This window comes from Wyeomyia smithii, chromosome 1 (genome assembly GCF_029784165.1).
Source record: "Wyeomyia smithii strain HCP4-BCI-WySm-NY-G18 chromosome 1, ASM2978416v1, whole genome shotgun sequence".
Lineage (NCBI taxonomy): Eukaryota > Metazoa > Arthropoda > Insecta > Diptera > Culicidae > Wyeomyia > Wyeomyia smithii.
Window position 1 is genome coordinate 26,481,540 of NC_073694.1, and position 23,509 is coordinate 26,505,048.

At 38.3% G+C, this 23,509-nt stretch overlaps 2 protein-coding genes across 3 annotated transcripts in view; one reads left to right on the forward strand and one right to left on the reverse strand.

Moving 5' to 3' along the window:
• The window catches only part of LOC129718848 (uncharacterized), a 230,310-nt gene that overhangs the window by 177,033 nt on the left and 29,768 nt on the right, over nt 1-23,509 (reverse strand). The window lies entirely within an intron of this gene.
• On the forward strand, nt 19,940-22,022 carry LOC129718849 (chymotrypsinogen B-like). 2 transcript variants are annotated; one of them, XM_055669997.1, is made up of 4 exons: nt 19,940-20,977; nt 21,038-21,096; nt 21,160-21,418; nt 21,476-22,022. In XM_055669997.1, the coding sequence occupies exons 1-4, from the start codon at nt 19,987-19,989 to the stop codon at nt 21,718-21,720; spliced, it is 1,554 nt and encodes a 517-aa protein (XP_055525972.1). In that variant the 5' UTR covers nt 19,940-19,986; the 3' UTR covers nt 21,721-22,022. The 2 variants fall into 2 exon arrangements, with proteins under 2 accessions (XP_055525972.1, XP_055525973.1); XM_055669998.1 differs by having other exon boundaries at nt 21,160-21,386; nt 21,476-21,611.

The window sequence follows — 23,509 nt, forward strand, 5'->3', positions numbered from 1 at the left end:
TCAACATAATTAAATAAAAGTTACTTATGTATATCAACATTTGTCCAAAAGCTAGGAAAATCATAAAACAAGAACATAGAACTGAATAAAATGTCACCGCCCTGCCAGGACTCACAATTGTAGACGATGCATCAATCGCATGCCGCATTGTCATGCTCGAATGATAAATTTTGAAACTATATTGTAAAACTGCCAATTTTGACCTGTGAGAGTGCACCGTACAATCTGGTTTGTAAATATAAAAAAAACTCCACCCGCAACCGAAAAGCTACCACACTTTGTGCACCCAACAGATGACACATTTACACTTCTGGCAAAGTCCTAAACCCGCTAAAAACCACTACACACAGAGCCTATGCATTCTTAAAATGTTTGATACAAAAACTTATACTCATCTGTTTTATTTTGGTTATGCCTATGCCAGCGAAACAAACGCCGACAAGCACAGCGCAACACTAATCTCTTCGCTCTCTCGCCAGATATTATTGTTCTCTTCACTCACACCGCCATGCATTCCATTTTCGCATGTTAATTCGCGTTGACGGTGTTGCTGATATTTGTTTGGTTTTTGCATGCGAAAAAGAAGGAAGGAAATATTTTTGCTTTTGTCATCACGCACATTTTGACAATTGCATATGAGAGTTCACGTAGGTGCGAACAGCCTTCGAAATCTCTTTCAACGCGAATAACCCGAATAACGAACCGCTAGTTAGCGCGACGCACAAAGTAGGCACTCACACTCACGCAACTTAGCTGGCCTTACAATTTTCAATTGCAATTCGAGGAAAAAATACTATTTTCACGCAAAGAACACTGTGTTTTTCACAAAACCTTCACTTTTCTCACTTAGACAAAGCATCACAGATCACAACTTGACACTTTTTAACAAGTTTGGCCACTTAATTCACTTATAAATTAATAACTTAAACGGATAGCTTTCGGGGCACGTATTATTAGTTAGCCGTGATGCCAGCCTCCTCAGAACTCCATTTTTATATGTATAGATAAAAATTTAGGCAAATTTTTATATATTTTAATTTATATTGTGTTTCACATGTTCTATATTTTTTTAATTTTTTGTAAAGGATTTTTCCTATTTTTTTAAATATTTTTTGATACTTTTGGGCTATATCGGATTTCGAAAATATTTTTGCATACTTTGATATTGTTTAGCTTTATAAATATTTTCTGACACCTTTCCTAAACTTTTTGGTTCCTATTTTTATCTTTTTGATTTTTTGATATTTTTTGATATATCGATGTTATTGACGACTTTTCAGAATTTATTCAGACATTTCAAGTCATTTTTTTACGCTTTACAGTTATTTATATTTGTTGATTTTTCGACAATTCCCAAAAATTTGCCAATTTTGCTATTTTTTATTCGACATTTTATGTTCAGCGTTGATATCGACTTTAATGTTTTGTCAAATTTTTTTTTTTATATTGGGGCCTTTAAACATATTTTTGTCTTTTTTCGAATATTCTTGTTATGTTTGACAAACGAAAACTGCCGATTTTTTACATTTTTTGTTTATTTTGCTGTCTTTCTGCAAAACTTTTGAATACAGTCTAACAATTTTCGAAAACTTGGGCTTCTTACCACCTCCCTGTTTCACAATAAGATGACATTTTGTTATGTTTTGTTTTGCTTTTTCTACCTTTCTGATATTTTTGAGACATTTTCCTCATTTTTGACAAATATTTTTGGAAGTTATCGGTATTCTCAAATGATTTTGTCAGGTTTTCAATATTTTTTTTGCATTGCGACATTTTGTTATTTTTTTTTATTTGTTTTTTTTTTACAGTTTTACAGTTTTTAGTATTTTTTGACATTGTTCATATGTATCTTTTGATATCTTTTGACGTTTTGCTGACCTATGTTCGTTAATTTTCTTCTAAAATTCGCTGACTCTTTCTACATTTATTGGCATGTGTTTGTTTTTCAACTTTTTGACACTTGTCGATCATTCTCCTCTTTATTTTTACACGTTTTCCAAGAGTTCTTTTTTAATTTGTTGTTTTTTGAATATTTATTGGCAATTACTGACAGATTTATGGTTTTTTACTTGCATTTCTTTTTTATTGTTTGTCTTTGTTGCTATTTTTGATATCTTTTCATATGTTTTCACCCGTATTTTTTCAGGTATTATAGTTGTTTTCCCGTTTATTGATATTGCTTGACATATCTTCGACATTGTAATATTTTTTTGAGAATTCTCTAATGTTAATTTGCAAGAAGTTGACCGTGAAGTTTATGATAATATTAAATTTTATTATTTTATATTCTTATTCGAATTAATATTTGGTTTTTTTACGCGTATGTTTTTACAATAAAAAAACGTCTAAGCTTTTATTGAGTAAAAGACTCAGTAAAAAACATCCGTTCTCTGAAGGATCCGGAATGACCATCAAAAAGACAATTTTAAACACTGGTCGCAGAGCGTCTCGGGTTTTTCCAAACCCTCTCGTGGTGGTTTACTTTACGCGGATTTTTAAAAGAACGCGGTTTTTACGAAATATATATGACTGTATAATATGATTACAGTGAAATTTCGAAAAAGTCAAGCTAAAAACTGATAAAGTTAACGGAAAAATGTCCCCAATTCAACCTTTGTACCATGCACCACTGCGTTATTGCGTCTCGAGCACATTTAGATTAGAAATTCTAAACGCTAAGGTGACACTTCAAATTCGATTGTTTGCCATAGCCGTCTACGAACGATTGTTGCCAGGCCCAAAATTGCAACACGGCAATAGATTTTAATAGCCCACCATTGCCAGTTATGGCGCATCCGAAATCGCCGACATTTGCCATCAAGATCCAATTTTGGGTGTCACGCTAAACGGCGCGTGTGCGTGTGTGTGTGTATGCATATACGCGTGCCTTCGTTTCGCTTCGATTCGCGTTTGCTGCATTGTTTATTGTTATTGTTTGCCTTTGGCACCTTTATGGCTTCACCTAGCCTAGCAGCGAACGTTTCTCGGCGCTTGTTTGTATTTTCCAAAAGCGTCTTTCCGCGTAATGGTAATTTGTTTACCAACCGCGCAGCGGGGCTTTTTTGTGTTATTATCCGAGCTAAGGCCGATTTGGTGGTGTGTCTCCAAATGTCTTCAAACAAAAAGAAACACACGGACAGCAAATGGAGCTACGTCAATTCGGACAATTAAGGTTACACGTGAAACGGTCGATTTCCGTCGATTATTCGATAGGAACAGACGGAAATTGGGTTAGTGGATAAACTATGATTATTAGCTTTCCTATTAGGAACGCTTGCTAGGTTAGGAATACAATGGCAACCGTTAATTTGATTAGGGCAGTTTGAAATCAAAAATCGTAATCTTGTTAAGGAAGTTTGATCCACTGCTCGCGAAAATTTTCGCCACAACCGTGTGAAGGTCAGAATCATTAGAAACAATCGCTTCATCGTTGCCACCTGCGGCGTAATATTGGTTGTTATGGATGTCTTCACGCCTTCGTGCTCAATCTCAACCCGAAGGAACGGGCAAAGGCAATTCCCCTGTTTCCGCTGATGAGGACTGCACAAGTCGAGATCAAGCAAAAAAAAAAACGAAGTAAATATCGGACATTAACAGCACCAGCAACCGGTGATTATCACCTTCCTGGGGACAGGAAGCTCCGTGATTTTTTGGGTTGCGTGACAACCCAACCTCATGCTCGGCCTCAATCGAAAAGCAGCGTGACGCCATAAATTTCAATTGTTCTCAATGACCACTAATATTTTTTCGAGCAGCAGTAAGTGTGGCCATTCTATAAATCTACTATAGTTTCCGTGGGTTCCAGAGCTTCTTTCGGCGATTGACCGTGGCTAACCGAATGCGCTCTGTTGGAGGAGATTTAGTGTTCGGAAACTACTAACGAGGTCAATTACTATAAATCAGATTTCATGGCACGGCTGATTCGGACGGACGATGGCGGGTCCACGCGCGTTCTAGGATAATAGCTTCTCCTGTTGACTTCTTCTGCTTGATTGGAAGTAAATGGCCGGCATTGTTTTCGGGTCGGGATTACGATAACAAGTGGTTAATTATATTTTATGACGAGTTTGTGGGACTATTTTCAGTCTCAACTCGTATAAACATAACCATAAAATAGAAAGATTCAATTCTGCAGCGAATCGAGGGAAGCGGATTGTCATTCCAGTAAAAATTAAGGTAAATTATAAAAATTAGTTAAATTAGTTGACCTATGAACTATGAAGGAGGAAGATATCAGATTTTTGAACAACAAATTATATTTGAACTAGATTCATACTCGGTGTATTGTTAGCTTACCCGAATTGTTTTGATGCATTCTTACCTGCAAAGAAAAAAAAACAGACAATTAATAATCATGTTTATTACCGTTTATACTACTGCACTTTGTATGTTTGTAGTTTTATCATGCACAGCCATCGAAGCTGAAAGACACTTGTAATTACTCCTGTTTTACTTGGATGAGATTTTGATAGGGTAAAATAATGAGCTGTAAACTAAAAGTCGGGTACTTAGTTTGTCGATAAAGAAGAGTCAAGTCTCAGCGAAAATAAAAACATTGTACTTCCATTGAAACGCTATTCCTAGCTCCATCCCAGTAACCCATTATCCTATACGACTTCAGAGAATTAAGTAATTTCCCGTCCGATCATGTAACCGATCTCGGTTGACAAAGCAGGCGTGTGGAGACAAAATTGCGTGGGATGTTCTCGATTCCAATGACAGCAGCAGCAGTAGATTGCACAACCGATGAGATCAGTATCTTGCACCGGCCCCGTATGACCGCGTTCAGTTCAGTTCAGTCGTTAAAATGAAATGGCGACCGAGTACCGTATTGCCTTGCTGTACCATAAAACGAAACATTTACGCTCGTTATTTTGTTTCGTTTTTTTTTACTGGTTTTGTGCTCTGAGATTTCTGTTTCATCGTTCTATGTCACAGTAACGGAATTAAGTAAACGGCTTCCAATAACGAAGTCAACGGCGCAGTAAGTTGATGTGACAATCTTAATCATTGCGGTAATTTAAACCAAACCCTGCGCACTGCCACTGGCTGTCAGTTTGTGGACGATGAAAGATGTACAACCTGTGATCAACCCAAGATGGTGATGCTGCAGATGATTATTATCGTGATGACCACCACCAGAAAGAACGCCGTTAACTGGGTGCTTCGATCGATCATAATCAGTTAAGCTCTCTCTTTCGCGACGGGACAGGCGTCGCTTTAATGGCTGTCAGTTTGCCAGCGGGTTCTACTGGTCAATTAATTAAAGTGAATTTATTGCCTATAACTTGTTTATTAATGACTCTTACTTGACCACCATGCTAGAAAAGAAAAATAAATATATCTAACCTCAAACCCATCAAGTAGCAGCGTTGCCTTCATTAGGGGGACTTTCCAAGGCGGCGGCAGTGAAAACCACGCCGACGCCATAATGGCGAATCGAATCTCGAGCTGAAGCAGATGTTCACTCGTGGCCTGCCAAGTGTATTGCGACTTTAGTCGCATTTCCATTCCGCAGACAAGCCGCCGAATCGCTAATCACAAAAAACAACAAAGCGAACAAACGCGAAAACGGAAAAACTGGCGCACCTGCTGTTACTTGGTGTGGATTCTCCCGCAATGGATTCGCGTCAGCCGGCGTGACATGTTTATTTTTCGCTGACATAGTTTTGTTTTCCACCGCAATTGCGAAAAAAAAATCGCCAAGTTGCGCAACTACCGCATCGCAATCGCAAATCGCGAATAAACTGTCACACAGAGAAACGCCGCCACGACGTTGATACTCTGACCTCTGCCGAGGTCCGAGGGGTATGACGTGCAAATTCGGTGTGACTCATCATCATTAACAATCGTAACACGTGCTGGCGGCACGCAGTAACTCAGCTCTCGCGGGATCCACCGGAGTCAGTCACTCACGCATTTACCATTCACACACAGCACAACACAAACGCACAAGCCTACTGCGCATTTTACCATGTCGAGCGCACGCCATTTCTGCACATGCTGAGACGGGAAACGAAGCGGGCAAAATTATGTCATGTCGTGTATGAAGCTTACGTTTGTGTGTGCTTGTTGATTGCTCATCGTCAGCGACATAAATGTCGGTCAGAGAATGATTCTTTTTTTCTGCCGGCGCGCTGTGCGTGCTTCTAGGTCTGATTTAAGTCATTTTTTCGTTTTGTAGTGAGTTTGTTCGAGCGTTGTGAGAAGCGGCTTCTTGTTTACGATGATGATGTAATTTATGGAGCAAAATAAAGTACCGCTTCGGCTGCAAACTTCGAACAGTCATAGATATCAGGTGTAATAAAAATTTGTGATTGTAGCATGTATTGTAATGTGTTGTCAGACCCCTTGAACAAAAAAACCCGAGAGACAGCGAATATTAACGTTAACTCTCACTTTGTGTGTCACGTTTTTGCGTGTGTTGATTTAGCTGTGCAAATTACCAACAGCTGATTGATGACCATCAGCAGGTGAAGCGATATCTGACGTAAACCAGCGACCATTCTGGCAGTTTTCTTGACGAAAATCCTAAACGTGTAGGAGTGATTTTGGGAGTTTAAACCAGGCCTTAAACGCGCCTATGCTTTTGCACTGGGTTGTATGTGACTTTTTTTGTGGTTCCATTTCCATTTCGAACCCACTGTGATTCCAATATTCTGCTTGTTATTTTTCGGTCATTTAAAAATGGCGTCTTTTCATAGGCCTGGTTTAAACAATAGAAACAGTAAAAAAATAAGCACGTAGAATCCACCTGAAGTGGAAGTATGTTGAAGCCACAAATGGCCGACCTCGTGCCACTACGTGGTCGACTTCGAATTTTCAACGGCATTCCACTCGACAATAGTTAATGTGAAAACGTATCCTCATGTTTGTTATGGTGATGAAAACATGAGACAGTGTTTTCATAAGTAATGCATTAAATATATCCGAGTCTTGTGCCAGTGAAAATCCGTAGTCAACCGCGTAATGGCTTCCATGTGGCTTTCACACATTACAACTTTAAGAAAATCTGCCATTTTACGTGACATTAGTAACTATCACCTGAACTTCATGGGCAATTCACTGTCAATTTACGTACAATCGGTCAAATTAGAATGTAAATAATTTCAGCGCCTTGGTATTTGTGTGTTTTGACTTTGTTGGTGTTAGTGCGACAGTGGTGTGACGTATCCGACAACGGAATTTACGTGAATATTTATTATGCAAAAAAGTCAGTATGGCGTACGAAGAACGCCTTAGCTGCTCCAGCTAATTTAATATTGGAGAAAACGCAATGTAAGAAGTCAGAATATTTTTTTCATTTTAAAACTTTCTTATTTTCAGTTGGTAAATTATTTCCGAACCTCCAGAACAATTAGAATCGTCAACAGTCACTTTCGAACGGAACACTTCCTACACCAGCTGCGAGTCAAAACTATGAACGGTTGATAATCGATCCGGCCATTCCTGGTTCTCTCATTTAGGAAATGTCTACTTTGAGCAAGTTTTTTTGTTGATATTTAAATATAAATTTTATTTTTTATATGCACTGTGTATTCCTTTTACTTGAAACTCACGTCGATTTCCTTTGAATAACACGAGAAAAGTACGTGAAAATTATGTTATCTATTTATGGTTTCACCTAAATATCACGTAAAAAGGCACAAGAAAATCGGGTTATATTTACCTGACCAACACGTAGACGATTAACACTGAAGTTGGTCCACTTTCGAGAAATCGGCGAAAGTTACGTGAAAAGAAAGTGGGTGAGAATCAGCCACTTTTCCCGGCAAATTTTACGTGCATTTTTTTTACAGTGTACAGGAAATTATCTTAAGAGCCAGTTCGCGAGAGGCGCAACCGCATGTTGTTTTGATGTTCTCCGATTGGGCTGAAATTTTCAGCGTTTGTTTATCTACTCAAGGTAGGAAGTTTTGCAAAATTTCAATTTTTTTCATTGAGGTCAAGTGGGGTAAAACGGCCCTTGAAAATGATAGGTCCAAAATCGTCTTAATATTAAAAAGTGCAATAACTCCTGCTAGACTTGATGGATTTTTCTAAAAATTTGTAGTTTTATTCTACACTAAGAGTACTTCAAAACGCATGGTCACAATATAGGGTAAAGAGGTAACATGACGAAAAAAACGCATTTTTCTTAAAAAAATTGTCAATTTTCAGGGTCATCCTACTCTTTTCAACATCGCTAGAAAAAATATCTGAATATGGCGTTTTGTAGAGCAGCTTAAGAGCTTTAATGTCATGTATAAGCCAAGTGTGCCAAATGGGGTAAAACGGCCCTAAAAGGATTTTTTCAAAAAACCGTCAAAATCACTAAAATCACTATAAGGACTGTTCATTTTATCAAACGGACACTTTGTTTTGGTGATATCTTTATTATTTTTCAAGCAATTTCTAGACGGTTTTTTGCAAAATGAAGGTTTAGTTTTCAACAAAAAGTACAAAATGTAAAACCTAACTAAGTTCATCTAACTATAAAACTGGTGAACTTTTCCTCGAACTCCACTCATAAGCCTCTTTACAGTTTCTGGCTTAACTTTTCGGCTTGCAGATGACCACATTTTCTTGAACTCATCAATTGACTGTGTTTCTCTACCATCCTTTCGAAGATACCGCTTGATAATTACCCAATAGCGTTCAACCGGACGTAGCTCTGGACAATTTGGTGGATTATTCGCCTTTTCGACGAATTTAATCGTATATTTCTTCAGCATTTCAAGAGTGGCAGCAGCGTAGTGGGCGGATGCAAGGTCTGGCCAGAACATTGGTGGGGTCTTGTGTTGACGATACACAGCAACAAGACGTTTTTGAATGCACTCCTTCCGGTAATTCTCAGCGCTTATGGTTCCTATTGTGAAATATGGCAAACTTTTTTTTCCACAAGAACAAAAAGCTTGCCATACAAGCACTTTCTTACCAAACTTGTCCATTCTAATCGATCGTTTTACATCTGGTACTTCCCTACCTACAATAGAATTGAAAAATTGTGGCCCCGGAAGTGTTGTTGCGTCCAGTTTTCAGTAAGTCTCGTCATCCATTAAAATGCAACAGTTTCATTGCTTTTTCAGTATCCTATCCAACCTCTGACATCGTTCCTTTGCCCGTTCATGCTGTTCCTCGGTCCGTTTCGGTGTCTTCTGTTTTTTGTAGGTTCTGATGTTATTCCTTCGTTTGATATTTTGAACCGTTCCTATACTAACTCTGAGTTTTTAAGCAATTTTTCGCACAGAGTCACATTCATTGGACAGTAAAAGCTTCACACACTTCTGCTCGATTTGTGGAATAGCCGCACCTTTTCTGGTTTTGGATCTTGGCAAATCTTCAAGAGAATCGTATTCTCCAAACTTTCTGATGATCTGGTACACAGTAGACTTAGACCTTTTCACAAGTTTTGCAATATTTCTACAGGATAGTCCCTCGGAACAGTACTTTTGAACAATCCAAAAACGAGTATCTTGATCGATTCGTGCCATTTTCCGAAACTTAACCGTTCCGACACCAAAACCAAAACACCGGCACAATGTCAACAAACTCAACTACACGATAAAGGAAGATTCATCAAATTTGGAGTTAATGTTTAGTTTTTATCGTCTATTCAAAATGTCCGTTTTATAAAATGAACATTCCTTAGTTCCTGCTAGATTTAAAAGATTTTACTAAAAATTTGGATTATCACTGTACCTTACCAGAACTATCTACTCTACCAGAAGATACGCAATTCGGAGTAAAACGTTCCTTGAAGATTTTTTTGTTCGAAAAATGCCGTCAAAATCACCAATACTGCAAGAACTTGGGTTAGACTTGATGGATTTACTGAAAATTTAGATTATCACTCTAGTTAGATATGAACTTAAGGGCAAGATGACAAAAGTCAATAGATTTACATGACGAAAATAAATATTTTTCTTGAAAAATACTTGGCGAATTTCAGGGTGCTATTTTCTCGAAAGAAAACAGTCCAAAACCCGAAGTTAGCATTTTATGAAACAACTGAAGAGCTTTTATTTGATATCAAATCCAGAGGCATCATTTGGAACCTGACTAAACAGGACTGAACTTTTTCTTGAATTTTTCACTAGGTTTCAAGAAAAGCATCAAACCTTGTAAAAGACAATATCGATGAGACGGTTGCTGAAAGATTGCAATATTTCGAGTTTTGTTAAAGCAAATGAAGTAAGTTATAGTTTGAGTTTCATGTTCATCTTTTTAATTTGATTATTTTTGAATTTATTGTCATCGGTCTCATTCTTCACTTTTTTTCCAGAGTGTTGGCCAAAAAATCATGTTACTCTGGTTGCTGTTGTATCAATAAAAATGAACAATCATTTTAAAAAATCACGACTTCAAACACTAACGCTTCACAATTTATACTCATGATGTTATTCAACGTTCATCAAAGCACCATCTTCCTTTACGCCAAGTTTTGCCTACATAAATATTGCAGGGAATCGCGCAAATAATGATTTTATTTGCTCCACGGATAAGTAGGAACTCGGTTGGAATTATTGATTTTCGCAACCGTCTTGTCGATAATATCTTTTACCTTCTATGAAGCTTTTCTTGAAGTCAAGGAAAACTTTAGTCCTTTTTAGTCAGTTTCCAAAAAATGTATCTGGATATTATGCCAAATAAAAGCTTTGTAGTTGTTTATTAAATGCTATCTTCGGGTTCTGGACCTTTTCTGGAGAGAAAATAGCACCCCGAAAATCGCCAAGTATTTTTCAAGAAAAATATTTTTTTTTCTCGTTATGTAAATCTATTTGTCATATTTGTCATCTTGTATTAACTAAGAGTAATAATTTAAATTTTCAGTAAATATATCAAGTCTAACCCAAGTTCTTGCAGTATTGGTGATTTTGACGGCATTTTTCGAACAAAAAAATCTTCAAGGAACGTTTTATCCCAAATTGCGTATCTTATGGTAAAATAGGTAGTTCTGGTAAGATAAAGTGGTTATTCATTCATTCCTTTAATCTATTAAGTCTAGCAGGAAATAAAGTGAATTTAGTGATTTTGACGGTTTTTTGAAAAAAACCTTCTAGGGCCGTTTTACCCCATTTGGCACACTTGGCTTATACATGATAGTAAAGCTCTTGAGTTGCTCTACAAAACGCCATACTCAGATGAAAATTGACAATTTTTAAAAGAAAAATGCGTTTTTTTCGTCATGTTACCTCTTAACCATATATTGTTACCATGCGTTTTAAAGTACTCTTAGTGTAGAATAATACCACAAATTTTTAGGAAAATCCATCTAGTCTAGCAGGAGTTATTGCACTTTTTAGTATTTGGACGTTTTTGAACATATCATAAAAATTAAAATTTTGCAAAACTCCCTACCTTGAATAGACAAACAAACGCTGAAAATTTCAGCCCAATCGGAGAACATCAAAACAACGTCCCTCAGAAAGGCGGTTGCGGCTCTCGAGAAGTGGCTCTTAAGTATTTATATTTTTTTAGTAATTAGGATCGAGGATTTTTGATTATAAGGTTATCTTCTGTTTATCTTACGCCTTCTAATTCCTTTATGTTATAAATTCTTTTTCAATGAACCTCAATTTATCCCTCGATGTTAGATCATCAGATCTCAGCCTGCTAAATGACATTCCGAATCCAAAATTCCTGAATTCACTCAAATCGAACGGAAAAATTGTTACTTTCGAGCAAGATTTTACTACGTTTTATGTTCTTCAACGGCGCATTAGACACGAAAAGTAACAAACAAAAAGTTACAAAATAAATGACGACTACGGGTTTGTATGTGATTCGGCAGGGGATTATACAACCAAGAGCCGAAATCTTTCCCGTAGTGCTCCAGGCTCAAATGTTAAATTGGAAACGCTACTGTTTTGTTTTCCTCTTTGCTTTGACCTGTCGGGTCGCCTAAGGTATTATTACGTTGCGAGCAGTGTTGCCGTTACAAAAACATTGAAAAAAAAAGGGATTATGGGGTTTCTAGATTGACACGAGCTTTGAACTTTCAAACAGGTCCAAAAGAACTATTTTTCGCGGTTACCATGACAAAGTTTAGGGAAAAATATAGCATGCAAAACTGCACTTTTATATGTTCCGATAAGTGTGTGTTTTCAACAAGGCTTGAATCCGCCTTTAGGAAAACAAATGTCGTGTATTTTTCTAACGCAGTTTACAGGTTGTGATGTGTTTTTAACAAGCATATGAAGTATGAATTTGTATCCGTCATACATTCGTTATATTGTGTTTGAAGTTGTTTTTCATCAGTAATACAACCGCGTTTTGAAAACAAGCTCGTTTTTTCTCGTTTTGGAGATGTTTTAAATAACATGAGTTCAACAATAACAATTACATCACTATGTCTTGTCTAATCTACCATCTACCATCTAATAACAGCACTACGTACCTGTAAAGTGCTTTTCCTTAGGGCAAAGGTCATAGTTTTCAGTTTCATAGGTCAAAGTTTAGATTTCTATACATACAGGGGGTAGACAAAATGATTGAGACAGGCAAAATTTTGTCAAAATTCAAACGATCAGAATTTCACAAACAATTAATCAAGTTTGACGAAACGGGTCTCATTTTAGTGTAAAACTATCCTACTTTCCAAATATTATGTGAGGACTTGATGCGGCCAATGGACACCGGAAATGTTCCGGATTTTGGAAATGTGTGTCAAAATGTTCATTTTTGCAACACTTAGAACTTTTTCTGACAGCTGTATATTCGAAGCGGGTCAAAATGCGCCATCAGAAGACAAACAAAACGCTTGCTGGGTAACAAATATCACTCCAATTTTTTCTATCGTACATCTAACAGCGTTTTCTAGCTTCGTTAGATTTTATGTCAAGTTAATGTTGAAACTATGCGAAAACAATTTTTATATTCAAGCGAAAAAAACAACTCATTTTTAAAGGTTTAATATCATTTTTTATCATCAATTTATAATTAAATAAAACTGCCACTAATAGAACCGATTGTCGATCTAGTTGCACTGCGCATAACAACACATTTGCGCATGCGCTGGTTAACAGTTGTCATAGCAACAGATTTGCGCATTGCCGTAGGTTAGTACTCGAGATGAATTTTGTCACTTCATTCTAGCAAGTTGGCTTCTTTTCATTCAGTTATGCAATACTTCATATAGTATCGGTGCTTGTTCTAGTAGCTTTCAATTTTTGCGCTTTTCTGGTGATAGAGATGTCATGAAATAGGTAACGTCAACTACTCTATAACAACGTGTGTTACTTGGGGTGTACTTTATAGTATTGAGTTGTGGAAAACTCATTAACTGCTTCAATTGAAAACAAGTGATCGTTCCTAAAAGGACGATTGGGTTGATTCTGTACAAAACTGGAAATCAATAGAATAATGCCTTTTCTGCGGTTTTTTTCTACGGTAGGACAGCTTGGATATACGGAAGAACATGTCGCTGGCAACTAGTGACACCGGATAGAAGCTCGTTCAGTTTCTCGTCATCGCGAAGATGCAGGTTACTGGCCAAGGCGAGAAAAGCCTTAGGACAGGCTGTGCGTCTTGTTCTACGTTTACCACCCACGTGGTAGGAACATAATCACGAGAAACATGAAACTAATGTGAACTGGAACCAATTTTAGAATATCGCACAAAGTCTCTGGATGAATGAATGATGATGTGATGAAATAAACCCTTACGTTTGCCTACGGAGATGAATGACACGATAAACAGGCGGGGCTACGCACACGGTATTATAGAAGAAAGTAATAAAAGGAGGGATGCGCTACGCGTTTTTTTAGGTATAAAAACGAACGCTGCGCGCGAGGTGCATTAGTTTTCCGTCAACTGTTCAACCGTCAACAAACTCGTCATTGAGATGGCATCGAGTACACAAACGGCCCATGGACAAGTAGCAGAGCAGTCCCGTGCTATCGCTGTTACCAGGAAGAGCTAGTCAAGTACGCTGGGTTCGAAGCTAAAGCTATTTCAAAATACACTAGTGAATTGTTTCGTTCCTCCTACCAAGTACAAATTACAATTGGCCTTTCTCAAAGCCACAGCCACATTGTTGAAGCAATATTACCTTGCAAATTATGAAACAGGCAGCTCTACATTTATTCTTCACCAAATGCGATCATATTTAAACCATCGAGCAAGTTTCAATTTTGTTTGTTGTTGCTATTGAGTCATTGAGTATGTGTAATACAAAATAAACAGCTAGATTAATACAACTGCACAGCAGAATCGTTTGATGAATAAGTTGAAAAAAGCCATTGGTGTGTCACAATATAAAGACAATATAAACATAGTATAAAGATAAAGACGAGAAAATGGTGAAGAAACTAAATAGTTACAGTCAACAAATGAGCACTAAGAAGAGAAGCGAGATTTCAAAGTTTTTATCACTATTAGCAACGTTTTGGCGAGTGGCAGAAAAATAATAACTACTTCAATTGAATAATTTTATGTACTAAAAAAACAAGGCGTCGTGCGCTACGGAAAACTGCAATAAAATGAGCGTGTGTTGTAGCAGAATCCATACAAACATAAAATCGTCACCTGCTGCGCTGCGGCAAGTCTGCTTGCTGCTGGTTGATCTAGTTTTCAGTGAATCATCCTGTTGCTAAAGTGATCGGATGAACCATTGTTGCATGCTAGCTTTTATAAGCGCCTAATAACAGTTATACTTCCGTTGGGCGTGTCGTTGTGCACTCGAGTGAACAAAGCACCAACATCAAATCGTTTACGAAATGCTGGGGAAGTGCTTGGATCGCATCATTGCGGGCACGCGATTTGTTGAACTATAATCAAATTAACCATGAATATTAACCTCTTTGCTGTAAAAAAAAATGTTTCAAAAATTATTTTCATAAACGAAATATCAACGACTAAAATCCGTTCAGTGGTAACAAAGTTGTAAGCACTTGAAATCTTCCATTCTGGCATTTCACTCTACTTTTGACACTTCGGAATGGTACCCTATTAAAGTAAGACGTATTCTACGCCAAAAAATATACCTGGCAGTTCTTGTCATATTTTTTTCTACTTCGTATGTCTACTACCCCGTTCACACCACACCGCATATCACCTGATATCAGGCGATTCGTGCTATCGAGGCCATATCACCATCCATATCACCTGCTATCCCATACAATCGAGCTGTCATCGAATATCACCTCGGCTACATGCTATCGCGGATATCATGTTCGAAAACCAATAAAACCCAGATTTGTAGCAGTTGGCAACACGCTAATGGTGATTAGATTACAGTCAGTCAGATCATGGGATTACATTCAAATTTTTGATGGATCTATATCTTCCAGAAGTTAGAAATCTGTGTTTTCAACAAAACAAATGGAAATCCCGATTTCGTACAACTCAGTTTCATTGATTATTTTAAGTATTGTAATAAATTAACAACACACTGCATGCTTATCCAATGCTAAGATATAGAGTTCTGAATTTTTTTAGACCTTAAAATTTTATCGTTATTTGGAATCAATAATGAGTTCTCCACGCCAAATTTATCTAATTCTAGAATTAATTAAAATCTCAGCTTCCACCTAATAAACAGCGGTCGGATCGCCAAAAATATGTACATTTAGAATCTACAATAATAAAATCATCTGTATCTGAGCTACGGATTAACGTAAAAATAAGTTAATTACTACACGCAAAAGTTCAAGCTTTAATCATCCAATGTGTCCTTTCAATTCGCACAGAATTTGCTCTGACTTTACACAACCAATGCGTGATACGCATAACGCAAAAGTTGTTCAAGGAATACATTGACAGAGATCAAAATCAAAATATGTATCATATACACAAAAATCGTAATGTCTCCGAAACAGCCAATAGCGAACCTTGTTGCCGCGGAAGTTATTGACGCTGGTGCCAGTAACGCAGAATCGAATGCATGTGAATAGAACCAGAGTCATAATTAAATACAAAATGTTTTGGACTAATCTTATGTTTTTGTTTATTGTCAATGATTGAATAATGTTTTCAAATGACCTGATTCATGAAAGTGAATCGATTAGACAATAATTTCTTCAATTTAGTCAGTACCCAACTTATCAGTATTGATTGCTGGTTGCACTGTTTTAACGATGCCAACCTTCTGAACATCGGTTGATGCTTTATAAGTGTAGTGGTTTGGAGCTGCGCAATACATTCAAAATACGCTAGAGCATCAAATGCGTTATGTCCAACGAACATGCCTTGTACTGGTTCCAATTTTAATCAGTAAATGCGCTAATTTCGCTCATAAATGATTTGGTTACGCACACTCCAACTTTTGCGTGTAGGGATGGGCGATACTAGCATCGATACTAGCGGTATCGATACTAGGAGTCGCGGTATCGAGTGCTTGGGCATCGATACTCAGCTCGAGAGATGAGTACCGGTATCGATACTTTTTAAACGCTGCTTTTTGAAAAAAAAAATTGTAAGTCTGACACAGATACTATCGAAGCATCGAGTATCGATACTCCTTCAACCGATACTCCAATATCTGGTATCGAAGTTCATTGAAGTATCGCAATACCAAAGTATCGATACTTTTGTCTGTATCACCCATCCCTAGGTAATACATCAAAACAAAGGTAATTCACTGTACACTAAGGAAAAAATATCAATACAAATCATTTCTCTTCTTTTCTAATGGAAATTCGTACTTTCTTCTTTATTACTCCATCAAACGCTGCACACCTCCGGAGTCAACTTCCCTGGCAAGATTTACACACGTAATTTTAATGATTCTCGAGATAATTTTGTTGCAAAACTTAAGCACCTGAAGTTCTTTGACATCGCAATAATTCTAGGTACTAGGATTTAAACCCACGGATACCAGTTTGTCAAAGCAGACTCTGTGACCTTGCGGCTACGAAGCTGGATTCTGAATTTTAAAATGCTGGATTTTCGTGGTTACTAGACCTATTCTGTGTTCCAATTTTCATTTTGAATTTATCTGGGTATCGAAACTTTTTCAAGAATCAGAATACAGATATTTCTAATCGGCAGATTTGGAGTCTGGAGCGTTATTGAAATGCATTTTATAGATTCTGGATTTAGTAGATACAGGTCGTTGATTCTAGCGAAACATTTATTCGCTAATTCAAAACTATTGTAATTCTGGGGAACCCATTTATGATGTCATTTCCACTCTCTGAATGCCGATACTCATAGATTGCGGCCATAAATAATCTAAAGCTCCGGGTTTTGCCTTGCATTTTAGGCTAGAAATACAAACTCAATAGAACAGTTGGTAAGGGCATCTTCAGCGGTGGTCCAAATCGTTGTTTTGTTCTATTTTTTTGGAACAAACTCAAATTCATTGCTGCACCGGTGGTGTGAATTTTGTTTTATACCAGATCTAAATTGATAAAAATTGAAACTGGTATACGTTTTGATCAATTTTTGTCACTTTTTGGAACAAGAAATAAATCGTTCTAAAACCCTGTGTACGCTACCAATAGGTGGGTAAAATGTCATATTGTAATTGAATACCTCATTTTTAGCTATTTACATATAAGCATTTTGCCTGAGTTGGGAGATAAATAAAACAAAGATTTTTCATGATTATTCTCAATTCATTTTTGTGGTTTTCTGAAGAAGAAAATGAACATGTTTGTCGTTCTTGGTTTTAAGGAAACCGACTAGCAAAAGGGAGAATTCTGGAAGACCATAACCGTAGGTTCAACTACTTGGTTTGCAACCATCAGCCAACAGGAAGCCAAATATGTTGGCTATTCGTTAATCGCCCTAATTGTAGTGGGACTAGAGGAGGCCTCAAGAGGCAAGAACAATGTTCTTCGAAAACATTGAACTGAAAACGTTCAAAATGCAGGAGTGGCATTGTGCAGCTCGAATCGAACGATTTTCGCTATTTTCGAGCACGTCACATACTGCCAGTTTTGCTCTAAGCTCCAAAGGAGCTGTCAATGTCATTTGTTTTTCAGCTCATCTAACCCGCAAAGTCGAAAAAAAATATGGAAAACGAAACATAACGCCCACCAGCGATCATTCAGTTTTGTTCGAGTTACTCGAAACGAAATGCGCAATGTAACCCCAGGCTTGTTTCAATATCCTCAACACCGAGCCCAGGTTTAAAGAACTGCAAGATTCTGAAAGATTGGTGACACGAAAACGGAAGATGAACATCTATGCGATCAAACATTTTTCGCTATCCTCCTAATTGTAGCAGAAATTTTTCGATCATACCAATCCATCCTGAAAAATGTCACTGACGCTCGGGTATAACCGTCAAATCCATAAAATCTTGTGGATTTAAAGTGTCTTGCCAAAGTAATCGTTAAATTTACGCACGTAAAACTTATCGAATTTCCGTTTGTTAAATATTGAATGCTTTTTATTATAACAAGTCTCATAAACTGATAGCATGGGGTATTAAATTGTTGACAGTATGACAGATGTCAGCGGTTTAAAACAACAAGATATACAACACCGGTGCGGAGAACGAGAAGTTGGGCTATATTAGCTGGTTCTATTCAGATTTCGCTGGTGTAAATCTAGTATACAGTTGTTTCAAAAATAGACCATCGCTGAAGATGCCCTAACTCCTATACACATTTATGTATATTAAATGAGGTCTATACCAAAATGTCGAATGTTCTCCTTAAAATTATACACTGATAGCTAACAAGAAAATCTTTCAATGTGAATTTCGAAGATTTATTGTCGTCAATAAGCAAATTTGATGTTAGTACATCAATATTTAAATAAATAAGATCAAAATAAGATAAATTTTTCGATTTATAAATTTCTGAAATCTGAATCTTGAGAAGAGTAAGTTTTATTATTCTAAAGATCTGATTTTTCCTAACATTTCATCCATGTAATTTCACTTTCGGTCACCGCCATATGTAGCCTTAATTCCAAGAGTTTCAAAAAAAATCTTCGTTTGTAAAAATCTATGGTAATATTAGTTCACGTAGTTTGAACTTTCTAAATGTATGTTTTTTGACCTTTAGGTTATTTTTGAATGTGCATTATGCAAATAATGACTGATTTTAGAACAGTCTTCTGAACTCATAATTGGGTTGTTTAGCTATTCACGAGTTTCCGATTTTTGTATATCATCTAAAAGAGTGTAATTTTCTGAGCAAAACGTGATTTTTTTAAAACTTTATATCATTATCCTTCGTATTTTAAATAAAGAGTTAAAATTCGCTCCAAATCGCCAAAATGACAGTTGGTATACGGGCGAACTGTCATTGTAGCGATTTCGAGCAGATTTCGATCAGTTTTAAATCTTGATTTAAATTCAGATGATATAAAAAACTGATATAGCTAAACAACCCAATTAAAAAAATTCTCGTTTCAGGATGTTCTGATTCCAGAATGGTAGATTTTTTTAGTATTCCAGAGTTTGCATTGTCACCGATATGACACAAACCATTTTTTTTTTAAATTTGTCCCCTAACACCAGCATAAGAATAAGACTGAATGAAAACGTCCCGAAACAAGCACAGTGAGTGGAAAGAATGTGGATGACGTTTTTGTCACTATTTATTTTCACTTTGGTTTTTCTTCTCCGTTCGAAGAACGGAGCAACGTGAGGAAAGACGACTGCAGCAGTGATAAATGACTTTACATGAGCTGCCAAAGTGCCAACAATGTAGCACAGTGACAAACTCTAAGTATTCTTCATTCATTCACAGTAGTTTCGAAATTCTGTTACTAGTGTGAGTGTCTGCGTGTGTGTCGTCATCTTTAGCTTGGCCCCACCGCGCACCGGGCGGGGCGTTTGTCAACAAGATAGATTACACGAGGTCATGTGTGAACCGTAGCCAGTGCCGATTTCGATCCTCTCTGTTTTGAAAACCGGTTACCGTGCGAAGCTGTAAAAGATCGACAAATATTTGTGCTGAATATGGCCACTTCTCACCTGCAGCGTGACGAATTAACGACCGCAAATTCCTTTATTAATCAAACACAGTCCTCCGGCTTATTAACTCCCTGGCCGATGGCAACGACGATCGCGACGCGATCAGTTTTCAGCGTGAACCGTTTGCGATGAGATCGATTATCATCTCGGTCTCATTTCTCGCTAATTGTTTCCTGTCGGTGGCGATCGCGTCCAACGCGGGAAACGGGAGCAATTCGTCGTGTGGACTAACCGCCACCAGCATCCGTAAGCCGTTAATCGTTAACGGTGTGACCACTATTAGTGCCGGTCAGTGGCCATGGCATGCATCGATCTGGCATCGCGTCACCCGATCGACGCACGTCTACGTTTGTGGAGGTTCGCTGCTAAGTGAGTTGTATTTGGTGACGTCCGGACATTGTGTCTCGAAGGATGGAAATGCCCTAAACGAGCGCTTGGTGTCCATTCAGTTGGGTTCCATTCGGCAAAATTTGTTGCTGAATGGTTTCCCGGTGCAGAATCTGCAGGTCGCGGAGATTTTCGTGCACAAGGATTTCGTGCCGCGAACGTTTCAAGCGGATTTGGCGTTGGTTGCCCTCGGTACTCAGGTTATGGTTAATGAATTCGTTAAACCGGTTTGTCTACCGGATGCTGTTGCCACTGATAAAGATATTGTTGGTCGTCAGGCGGTGGCCGTTGGTTTCGGGCAAACCGAATCGGGGGATAATTCGGACGTTTTGAGGCAGCTCTGGATGCCGGTGGTGGATTATCTGAGCTGTTTGGAGAGTAACCGGGAGGTTTTCGGGATGTCACTGTCGGCGGCAGTTTTGTGTGCGGGTAACACCAACGGCAGTACGGTTTGCAATGGGGACAGTGGCGGCGGTTTGTTCACACAGGAGTCCGATGGACGCTGGGTCATCCGGGGAGTGACCAGCTTCACGGCTCAACGTGGCTGGAATGACAGCAGCTGCAGCTTGAGCGATTATGCGGCATTCGTGAATGTGGCACATTACGGCGACTGGATCAAATATGTTATGACGCACGGTGAACAGGAAGGATTCTTCGGCGGGACAGCCGGGACGGGTGTGAAGGCAGTAACTGCTAAACCAGTGAAACCAGAGCTTAGAATCAGTGAGAAACGTGGGTATCGGAGTTCATCAAAATCTGTCAAATACTTTACAAAAATGTATACAATTTCAGATTGTAAATTGTATCGCCGGAAGGGTTTGGTGGTGACCGGTTCCGATGGTCCCAGTCAGGTGAGTTTATCAGTTTGATGAGTCATTCATGTGTTTGGAATTAAAACAGTTTCGCATCCCCAGATATATCTCTTCAAAGATCGAAAATCGCAGGGTTTGGCATACTATCTGACAAAGGACTACGCGATAACCACAGCCGTTTTGGCCATCGATTGCGTCTACGGAGAAACGGTTTGCCAAACGATTCTTGGCTATCGGATCAGGCAGACGTTCATCCACCCGGAATACCGCGGCGGGAGAGATTTCAATGTGGCCGTACTGCTGATACCGCCGGCAGACGAACCACTCTGGTGTTTAGCCGTTGAATCTTCCGGAAAAATCTGTGAGCTGTTGAATCAGTGATCTAAACTGCTAAGCTCATTATTTTCTACGTTCACAGACTTCGAAGGCAGACAACTGAAAGCGAACACGGTTTCGGCGGATGCTCCCAGCTGGACGGAGTTTGATCTGGACTTTTACCTGCCCACCAAACGGGGTGGCGTCGTGTACAACGAACGGCGGGACATGGTCGGACTGATGCACAACCCGGCGGGCGAGGAGGTAGTGATGACCAACATCCCTGCCGTTTTAGACTGGATCGAGTCGATAGTGTGGAACAACACCGCTTCGTCCCTCACTTCGTGAGGGGAACTCCAATCCATTCTGAATAAAGACCCCTCCATCCATGCAACATTGTTGGCCATTCACAAAAAGAAAGCCGTACGAAGAAAGGAAGTTCCCATCATGAAGCAATAAATCAACAATCGTGCGCTCTATCGGCCGGTTCCGGCAAGTGATGGCCAAACCAGAACGTTCGTTGTTGCAATTCTATGCAAATAAGTGCAAGCCCCATTTAAACTCGATTGAAAGACCGATAAATGATGCCAGCAGATTACATAAACCTTTGCGAAAACCCTTTTATTGGACAGGGCGCAACATTAGCGAGCTTTACGAGTTCGGTCGTTAACTTTCCTCCGCCAACTGTTTAATTAGTTTAAAAAAAAGAATAAACCTCCCAATTTAACGTTCCGCTCTTCCAGTGCGCGTGACGCAGATGACGGCACGGCTTTATGCACTGATTGAGCGCCGCCGCCAAGATGCACTCCGGTGGCACAAGAGGCCAACAGCTGCTACCGCAGCAGTCAGTGACGTGCTGCATGTTAAATCGCGTATTATGCCAATCGTTAAAAAAAGGGAAATTAATGCATTTCTCGGAATGCTAAACGTAAACGGTTTACAGATGAAATGCAACGACAATGCATCGTAAAACCCATTTACGAACAGTGGCCAGCCGTCCGGCGTTCGTCAGATGTTGTTACAAGACGCAAAAACCAAACCAGGGCAAGTGCCCTGGTTGAAAGCTAGATTGGAGAAATTGTGATTGGTAGTTTTTACGACCGGTTATGATTAATCAAAGTTTATCCCAATCAAACTAGGAGCGGCTCCAGTTATGATTATAATTTAATCGGAAAAATAAAACGCTTGGTTTATTACATTAAATCTCATGTTTCAACAAACAATCATAGATAATCATGGATTCCGAAGTTTATTCTCTAGTTTCTGAAGCCAATAAAGAATGAATGTCATAAAAAGTGAAACGAAAAACAGATGCAAGCGAAAAGCAAACTTCATTATTCTCGAGATGAGAAAAGTTTATGAGCAACTAGCTTTGAAATATAATTCAATGCCATGCTTTCTAGCGATTAAGGGACATCATCAAGGCATATACTGAAGAATCTACATACATTGTTTTCTACATTGGTTTCAAATTGCGTTTTTATGTATTTTATAAATTTTGAAACTTCGAGTGCTGCTTTTTCCGATTATTTTCTGAGCCATGACTAAGAAAACTGTGTCACTAATAGAGTTTTATCTAACAGTCTAATAATGGGAGAACAACACCGCGCTACCATAAAGATGGCAACGCTGCTGTCATTCGAATCTCCATTTTTCAAAGTTGAACGTCATCATTCTAGTTGTTTGCTGCTGTGAAGACAAAATCCGTACAAGGTTTCTCCCAATACTGGTTTTATAAAAGATTTATAGTGCTTAAGGGGTTATATCTACCAAAAAAAAATTTTTTTTTTCGTCATTTATTTTTATTGGCCTAAATCATGCTAAAACTATTCAAGAATCAAAATCTACATCGCCCAAGTACAGATCTAAACTCAAAGTTCGTTTAAATCAATTTTTACCGAACAAGTTTTATACTCCAAAATCACATTTTTCGTTTAAATGGCGATGCTCGTTTTTCTTTTTATTCGAGGCTTTGTAAACTAGGAGAAGTTACCTACGATCGTTATCGTGTTTCAAATTTGAAGTATAGAGGTCTCTACATCTAATTTCGACCGTTATAGCGGCTCTACAGAACGTGTTTACTCACAATTTCCCTTTGTTTATTCGATCAGCCGTTCTCGTTGTGTACATACTTTGT